Source organism: Platichthys flesus, chromosome 19 (genome assembly GCF_949316205.1).
Source record: "Platichthys flesus chromosome 19, fPlaFle2.1, whole genome shotgun sequence".
NCBI classification, from domain to species: domain Eukaryota; kingdom Metazoa; phylum Chordata; class Actinopteri; order Pleuronectiformes; family Pleuronectidae; genus Platichthys; species Platichthys flesus.
The window spans coordinates 14536123-14545539 of record NC_084963.1 but is presented as its reverse complement, the minus strand read 5'-3'; the positions used below and the strand labels follow the sequence as shown (position 1 = coordinate 14545539).

The following is a 9417-nucleotide window of genomic DNA, read 5'->3' as shown; positions in this document are numbered from 1 at the left end:
TATTTAACATCTACTACCAGCTAGCCATTGTAAGCAAAAAACAGTTTATAATAACGCATTACGCAGCATGTCATGCTTACTAATACCATAGTAATACTTATATTGTCAGTAATTGGACAGTACTGTGTGCACGACATATTAAATGAAAGAAGTGCGAATAAACGGTAAAAAATACAGCTTTCACTAATTTTGATACACGGGGCAGCCATCTTGGATTTTTAAGTCAGGAGGGTGGTGAGGTTCCTCTGACTCATCATGAGGGGGGTTAGTCCAGTTGAAACTTCCTCTAATTCTGAAAAGAAATTTGCTCAACACCAAAGCAGCTGCTAAAGAGCAATTAAACCTCCGATCGACGACTGCGGGAGGAAGAACGTGTCATTTCATCTGTCAACAGTAACATCATCTTGCTTTAATCTGCAGTATCACAATATTATTTTAGGAATGGATGTCAGATATGACGAGGAAAAAAAGTCCTGTATGATTTCATTGTTTGTTTCGACTCAAACAGGAATAAGCTGTAAATAGTTCTCTTCATCAGATACAACGGCCTGTGATTGAGCTTTATCAAAAAGTCCCTCTTTGCGGGTTTGAACTGTGTTTTTTCTTTTTAAACACCTGAAACCGGTGCTGTGCTAAAAACAGACAAATCTAATTATAAACAACAACCACTGAACGTAAAAGTGCATAGAGCCAGACTGAGGAGAAATACAGGTTTTGTGCTTGTGAATCTCATCCAGACTGGACTCGGCTCGGCCTGGAAAACCAACGAGGAGTTCTCCGCGACCTCCCGAGAGTCTAACCCCTATATAACCTTTATTTCTATTTTTTTTGGCTAATGATATTAAACTCTAAATACAAAAAAACAAACAATAGCTTTAAACAGGGAGAACACTGACAGGTTAAACTTTATAGTTCTACCCAATGAGAACAGATGACCGACTGAGCTAATCTGTATTTACAATATCCATAATGATACAGCAGAGTTTGAGCACAAGATACATTTACAAAAAGCTCTGTTAACGTTAGGTAAAAATAAGGTGGGCATTTTATTTACACATTCCCAGGCTGTCCTGCCTCTTCATACACGCATCTATCATATGTTCACTATATATGTCTGCAGCAAACCATTCATCACCACCACCTTCCAATTGGCGAATAAAAACGAAAAACACAATGGTGACACCGATGGAACCGTTGGGCGCAAGAGCGAGGATGAAGCATGCGGAGCCTCACACCTGACGCATATATTCTGTCACAGGTAAGAAAACTCCATACAAAAATATACAAAACATAGACCCTTGCGATGCGGTGGCGTAATGACGAGAGAGATCGGAAGGACTGCAACCCCACGTTAAGACCAACTGTGAGTCTTCACATTCAGAAGAGTTTGGGGGGGATGAGCGAGGACGGGGGGGGGGGGGGGGGGGGGGGGGGTTGAATAAGGAAAGAAGAGCCAAAAGAGGAGAGGATGATGCCACTAGGAATAAGAGAGTCACAGTTTGGATGCAGCACACTTCATTACCACTGATAAACAAAGCAGTTAAGAGGGGAAATGTTGCGGGACGCCATTGTAACAATGACTCACCAGTCCAGTGTATAGTATGAGTGAGTGCGTGGGAACACGTCTCTCAATAGCTCTTGTGCTACCGAAGGAGGGAGACCACAACCCAAATCACCACCTGGGCCGAGCCGACCTGCGTCTTTAAGAGCAGCGAAGAGCACCGGAGCGAGGAACCCATCGCTGGGGCCGGAGCTGCACAGACATTTCTTTGAGGTGCCGCGCATTATACTGTGCGTAAAGGGCGAAGCATCGTGGGTAATTTGGAGTGCGGCTCAGTGGACGGTGCTGATCCCTGCTCCGCGTGGTCTCCTCCTCCAGGGCTCGAGAGCGCGCTACACACTACAGTCTTTCATCGTCACAGAAGAAAAATAAAACTCCTAAATAAAGGGCTGTATTTTATATTTGAGGTTATCAAATATGTGTTATATGTGTGTATACTCTATATGCATACATCTATATTAAATTTCATCAATATAGTATCACATAGAATTTTTCTTTAGTGTTCATTATACATTTACGCGTGTACAATTTATTTTTCCACAGTATTTTACGTTGTGCCTTTTTTTTTGTTGCAGAAATAGAGGAGCTGCAGGAGAAAGTCGAGGTGTGTTCCTTACTTTAAGGCGTTTCATGTACCAATAGCCTTTCACAAAGTGCACTACATGGGGGGCGGAGGGGTGGGACAACAGGGGGCAAGGAGCAGGAACACACCCCAGGAGTGAGGAGGGAAATAAAGAGATTAAAAATATCTATTGTTCTTTTAATTTCTATTTGGTTCCTTATAAAGAGTAACTTTAGAATAAAGCACTAGAGTAGGCCTCTCAAGGAAACTAAAACGGTAATCCTCAACGCCTGTTATTGTTTATAAGTATGTCCACTTGCTCGTCAAGAGGGCGCAGAATAGAGAAAGAGAAGGAGAGGAGGAGAGGAGGGTTGCTCCGTGTGGTTATATAGTGGTTTGTCCCAGGCGTAGCGAGGGCTGGAATTTGTCCGAGCGTCCGGCAACATCCGCCGGCAAAGTGTGAGACTGAAGGACAGCTTTACAGGTCCGTATGTACACGCTCCGCTCCGCCTCCTCTGGCCGTCACCCTCGTCACCAAGGCCGTCTGGTGATCCTGCTTCCTTTGATGATCTGTCCATCACGCTGCAGCCCCGCCTCCTCCGGCTGGCCCCTCAGAGCGAGGACCTCGACCCCCGCCACACGTTGTGTCCGAAAAGTGGAAATGTCCTCTAAAAAATACTGTCTGCTTCTTTAAAAACACACACACACACACACACACACACCTTCAAACGGGCATGCATCCATGCACGCACAGCGGCGTCCTGTCGGTGATTGACTGTACACTCGCAGGCACTCGGCACACACTCTGAGGGTGGGGTGGGCTGGGGTGGGGGGGGGGGCAGAAAGCGGCCCGTCTAGCAGTTGCTGCTGTTCCTGAACTCTCCGTTCTCGGTGATCTGCAGTTTGGTGGGGTTGGTGGGGGAGATGCCGTTGCGGGTCTGCATGCTGTAGCGTTCCTTCAGCTGGGTCAGAGTGCCCATCAGACGGGCATTGGTTGCGTCCAGCGACGCTATACGCTTCTCCTGCAAAACACACACACACACACACACACACACACACACACAGTTAGAGACACAGTAACAAGCCTCTAAAAAGACCTCAATCTAAATTTGGAGACATGCCACAATGATCTGTTCCTCCTCAGGAGATTTAAAATTTCTAAAATTCTTATGCTCAACCTGTTTTACTTTATCGTGAGCCGTGTTCATTACAGCCCAAAACTAACTGTAAATAGCTCGTTATGTGCGCCGAGGAGATTATGTTTTCACCTGTTTGTCCTTCCTTGATGGAAGGATGTGGTTTATATTTGTTGTATCATTCAAACTCAGACTAATTTATTCAGATTAAGTTATAACTCTTAAACAAAAAAAGACTGAATCCCAATTGTATGAGACAATGATGAAAATAATAGCTGAAACAAAATATTCGCTCCTAATAAATGTCTGTTTGCGTTCCCACACATGGCTCACTGTCTTCACTGTATGACGGAGGCTGGCCTGAACCACAGATAATGAGCTTTTCATTTCCATTCTCTCTGCCTGTTTGCTGACACGGACATCTTGTTGCTTTACTGTGCCGTGTTAGTTTGCAGATGCAAAGTCCCATTAGCTTCAGCGTGAGGGAGATTAATCATCCATGTACGTTTGTCTCTCTGGTTCTTTTTTCCACATGTCAAGCTAGTTTTATTTTTTTACGTTCTATTGTAAAATCACTTCCAAGACTAAAGACATAAACGTATGCATAACTGTGTATATCTGCGTGTGTTTGTCCTGCATATGTAATGAGCTTTTTTAATATATAGAGGAAATAGGATCTGAAGAAATCTTTAACAAAGACAATTTTTCGAAATTGATTTCATTGTACTTCCTCAGTGCAGCTTTGTATAGATTCAAACTCAATTTTTCAGAGCCACCGTGGATTATAGAGGAGCTCCATGTTGACAGAAAAAAATAGACAAGAGATTTGTAAATGTATGTTTTATAAGAGAGGGGGAGCTGAGAAATTCTGCTCAGCCATTCGGGCTTGTCAATGCCAGAGTGGAGACGGCCATGAATTAAACATCTCTTTGTGTTGCGGTGACCCTTTGTTTCCTCAAGCAGAAGACACGAGTGACAGCACACACAAATTTGAAACACAAAGACGAGAACCATATGCAATCTGCAGAGAGCGCAGCGGGAATGTCAGCTGTCAGTCAGCGTGTCGTAGAAGAAGGGCGAACTGACCTGTGCATCGATGATTTTCTGTTTGGAGTCGACGACCGCCTGCATGTCGGAATGATCCTTCTTCAGCTCCTCTTCCACCGACATTAACCTGGAGATTAGATGAAGCCGAGTCAGTGATACAGGCCTGATGAAAATAAGGGCTACATCCATGTGACAACGTTTTCATTCATTTCATTCAAACTTCAACTATCTCTGTCCACACAAGCATTTTGGCATGTATCGATTTAAATCCCCGTTCATACTGACACGCCTGAAATGCACATGCTGGTGTACACAGGAAGCATTTGGTTATTGGTTGCAGAATTGTCACAAACTTTCGTCTCAAACACACGTAAACAGTTCTATCATTGTCGTTTGATACCCACGAAGCGGTTGCGAGGGCCTACTTCATCGTGTCCAAAACATCTTCGTTCCCGCCGGTCAAGAAGACAACTCGGAGCGGGAGGTTTCAGACTACAACAAGGTTTCCAAACGGCAAATTCTTCCCCACCTGCTGATGATGCCCTTCATCTGCAGGTCCTTGTCGTCCTGCTGTCGGCGCAGGCGCTCCTCCGACTCCTCCAGCCTCGCCTGGTACTCCATCAACACCTTCTGGGCCTGCTCGTCCTGACCCTTCAGCCGGGCCTCGTACTCCTCCAGCTTCTGCACCGACGCCCGCAGCTTCTCCTGCAGCAACGCGATCTCCTGCTGGTACTGAATAAAGACGCAGAGAGACGTCAGCGCCGTTGTCATTACCCTCTTGGTAATCATTTTCATCATCATCATCATCGTCAACCCTATCAGCAGGCTGCCCTTCTTCATTACCATAGCTGACAAGAACAAAAAAAAGAAATCTCTCAATCAGGTCGGAGATAACGTCCTGTTGTTCCCCATCATTTCTGTTCTGAATAGAGAGACTGCCTCGGTCTCACACAGTTCATTTGCCAGCATTTCTTAGGAAAGCACTAAACCTGTATGGCTGCACCACAAACAAAAATGGAAGATTAGAAAGGAAGTTTAGAATGAAGAACAGCACGAATGAGTGAAGAAGGGAGGGATGGAAGCAGTTGGAGTCTAGTGTGTGATATAAGCTCTGAATAACTCTGCCTGACCTCTTGCTGGACCACAGAGAGGCTTCTGCAGTCGCTGTCTTAAAGCGAGGGGGGAATGAGAGGAGGAATCAAATGTTAACTGCATTTCCCCCCCAAAAAACATATATAAATATATATGAATAAATACATCTTGAGGATATAGTATCGGATGTTGTGAGGTATCAGTGGAAGACCAGTGAAAGTGATACACTAGACTACAACATCCACGCTGGTTGTTCTCTGAGGTGGTTCTTAATTCAAAGTTGTAGTTATTCAATTTGGATCATAGACTTTGATTAAAGATGGTCGACATGACGTCTCCCCAAAAATGAAGACTTGTCAAGTCTTCAACACTTGTCTTCTGAAATTGCAACTATCAATCTAACGAAAGTCTCTATTAATTTTTGGTGAAATAAAGATAAACATTTTCATCAACACTATCCATATATATCAGCATTTTTTGCGTATATTAAAACTAAACAAAAACCGTAACGACTATTTTATTTGTATATTAGGCCTTATTATTCATCGATGCTGAAGCACATAGTGAAAGACAAACAATCAGAGTGCCCTGAACAATTGGATCCAATTACACTGAGTGAGGAAGCTGCCCGGATTATCTTTCCCTGTCACCTTGTTTAGCCTCGTCACTCTGCTGCCCGCCACTGGGACATTCTTATACCACCACCCCCCCCCCCCCCCTCCTCCCGGGTGGAAGAGTGACCTCAGATCGGTCCTTCTTGTCTTGTCTTTAGTCCTCTCTCCATCTCTAATATCCCTAAGCTCTTGTCACTGGGTCCCCTGAGAATGAAGGACATCTACTGTTTCTGCCACTGCCTTTGATCTGACCCTTGGTCCCTGCACTGCTCTCCTTCAGATGCACAATTCATTGTAGTCTGCACGCTGCCACTGTCTCACCCTGTGTCCTCTACACCTGGAACATAGGTGGCTAACTCAGGGGGAGGGGGAAACAACAAACTATAACAAATATATTTTGGACATAAAATGTTTGAGGAAATGAATAAGCTTCTTTGACGCTTAGTTTGACTTCAATATTTTAATTTGTTAGAACATAAACCTTAACTAACTTTAGAAATATTTAATAATACAACAGAAAAAAAAGAGCAATACAATGATTCTAATTAAAAACCTAGAAGTTAATTGTCCCATTATTCATATTAATTGTATTACAATTTATGTATTTAATAAATCCAATTTACTGATATTTTCCCCCTTAAAACATAATAGGAGCATAAACAATGGAAAATTATGTGTAATGTTGCAGAAAAGTTTGTCCTTTGTTATCATACTAAGAATTATCCTCAGCTTTGTGAAGAATAAGATGTACAAAAAGAAAATCTAAAGCCCAAAATTGTGTTTCAGATAATGCATTTAAATTTCAAACACTATTTTATGCTGACTGTCTGATGTTTGTACTGATTAGAATTTAAATTTTGTCCTGATGTCCGAGAAAGACGAATGTACCAGTGATCTGTTCATTTGTAACAGATCACTGAATGTACACTGTGTATATATAAATGAATTTGGATTTTTGAAATGCCTCCAGTGGGGACATGTATTGTTGAGACTGTTTCTAAGCTGCTGGTTTCCAATCCTCGTCTTGTTGCTGCTCGGCTATTTTAAGGTGGCCGTGGCTTCTTTTGAGTGAGACGGAGGTTATTGCCTTCTTTGGTTGCTCTCCCTCACTGGGCTGCTGGCTTCCATAAAGCATGAGTTACGTTAGGATGACAGGTTTGTGTTCATTACGGATGGAGGAAAAAAAAAATTCAGGGAGCATTTGGCAGCCAATAAAAGCAAGGAAGCGAAGCTGAGGGTGAATATTTGAAAATGATGCTGAGAAGAGAAGCGGTGAACGTAAGCAGAGGAAGCAGCAAAGAGCTTGTTTTCTCACTGTTTCTCCATTTCTCACATACAGTAGATGCAAAGCAGACACACAAAAGCTCAGACATGTCTGTGTGGATGTGCTGCATGTGCATACACACACACACACACCTTCTTTGGGTAATTACGTTCATTCCAAATATAGTTAGAGGGGCAGAAAGGGGGGTTTGGGATGTGTTTTCAAGATAAAGGCTCAAAAGTAAGACGTGAGCTGAAGTAACAAGGTTAAAGGGATAGTTTACAGAAAAATTAAAATTCACTCATTATTTCCTCACCCCTATAGCGATGGAGGGTTGCGTGAAGTGTTTGAGTCCACAAAACACTTTAGGAGTTTCAGGGCTAAGCATTGTTGCGGCCAATGTGACCACTTCCTCCGACGTAATTAAGCATCAGAGAAAAACCTAACATGCCTCCATACTGCTCAAGTGGCGTCATCCAAATGTCTGCAAGCCTCAACATTCATATTTGAATCTAAACGGCGTCATTTACATAGCAATGCTAGCGGATGTAGCGATGCTAGCAGACGCCACACATGCCCTTGGACGAGAGCTATGCTGGTTTCGGTGAGATTTTTAATGCGCCTCCAAGGAGGATATCAGAGGATATTTAGGCTAAAAACATGTTGTAAATGACACCATTTCCAATCGAATATGAATGTCGGGCTTGTGGACGCAAGAGCAGTATGGAGTCATGTTGTGTTTATTACGTCTGAATAAGGTGTCCTGTTTCCTTCAATTGCATTGGATTTGGCTGCAACACTGTTTACCCCTGAGACTTCCAAAGTGTTTTGTGGACTAAAACACTTTACACACCCCTCCATGTGCATAGTGGTGAGTGGATAATGAATGAATTTTCACTTTTCTGTGAACAACCCCTTTAAGAACATTTCAATAGTACTTCTTTGAGTGTGTAAGTCCTCCAACTGCAACAACTGGGTGATTCATGGATTAAGCACCAAATAGCAATAGTGGGATCTATTTGATACTAATAGAATCTGGATCAAGGGTATTTGAATAGGGTTTCATATGAGGACTGCTGGGCCTTGGCCGAGGTACGTGCTCTTCTGAGTGCCATTCTAGTTGTTTACTCATTCCAGCTTTACATATGATAATAATAACCCGTACAGATTTGAGTTTGGTTGAATACAAAACCAGACATTCTTAATCATCTCTTTAGTCTGTTGCATCTTTCACAATTTTCTGAATTTTAAACCACCAGACGATTCAACGAGATAGTAATCAGCATGATGTTGAAAGTCCTGGTGGTGATATATAATCCTGCCTGCTATATTTAGCCTCACAATTATGTCTGCTGTTATAACGGCTTTCAGCCATTACTGCTGTTGCTATGACTTTCCAGCAGCTGATAGCCACAGTTTGCTGCTCACTGTGATAAACTGCTTCAACATCAGTGAGTAGCCAATTTCAGGGAAATTGGAGATTAAGATATTAGGGGGTCACATGCAGAGTACTATATATGCTATTTACCTCAATGCATATATTATAACTTTAAGTAATAAGGGTTGGTCTCGCCTTTGTAAGGGACCTCAGGGAGGGCAGAGCGGGAATAGATACAGCAGATAATTAGTGTTTTAAGGGAAGGGGGGTAAATGAGTGAGCTAATGAGAGGTAAAGAAAGGAAGGACAGTTCAGTTGAAGCATAACGGCTGCAGGTCGGGGCGGTCTGTGAAGAGGAGGCATTGGCAAAAAGGTCAAGAATTGGATGAGGAGGCAGGTTACCTTCTCCACCAGAGTCAGATCCTCTCTGTTTCTCAGTGACTCGGGATCCGTCCCCTCATGGTCTAAATACTGCACATTCATATTCAATAGCCAGGCTGCTGTGCGGTCCAGCGCACTTGGGTTCACAGGGGAGGGGGCCTATAGTGAAACCAACACAACATCCACACACACACGCACACACACACACGCACACACATACAGACATACATGAGCTGAGTGCAAGTGACGGGGGGAGCAGGGGGAGCAGGGAGGAGGCAGGTTGCAACAACATCAACAAAACAACAATAGCACAGAAACAACAGAAATCAGCTTGAAATGCACCCAAACCGTCTGGACTGAAAGCAGCAGGTGGGATGGAGGA

At 43.4% G+C, this 9417-nt stretch overlaps 1 protein-coding gene across 7 annotated transcripts in view; it reads right to left on the bottom strand.

Moving 5' to 3' along the window:
* Positions 1–1423: 1423 nt before the first annotated feature.
* The window catches only part of dab2ipb (DAB2 interacting protein b), a 128585-nt gene continuing 120591 nt past the window's right edge, over positions 1424–9417 (bottom strand). For 6 of the 7 annotated variants that reach the window (XM_062412761.1, XM_062412762.1, XM_062412756.1 and 3 more), the window contains 4 exons: positions 9057–9194; positions 4836–5038; positions 4346–4433; positions 1424–3145 (listed from right to left, as the gene is read on the bottom strand). In XM_062412761.1, the coding sequence (XP_062268745.1) occupies positions 2978–3145; positions 4346–4433; positions 4836–5038; positions 9057–9194 (597 nt within the window). In that variant the 3' untranslated portion in view covers positions 1424–2977. The remainder of the gene's footprint in view (positions 3146–4345; positions 4434–4835; positions 5039–9056; positions 9195–9417) is intronic. The other variant, XM_062412758.1, reaches the window with a different exon arrangement.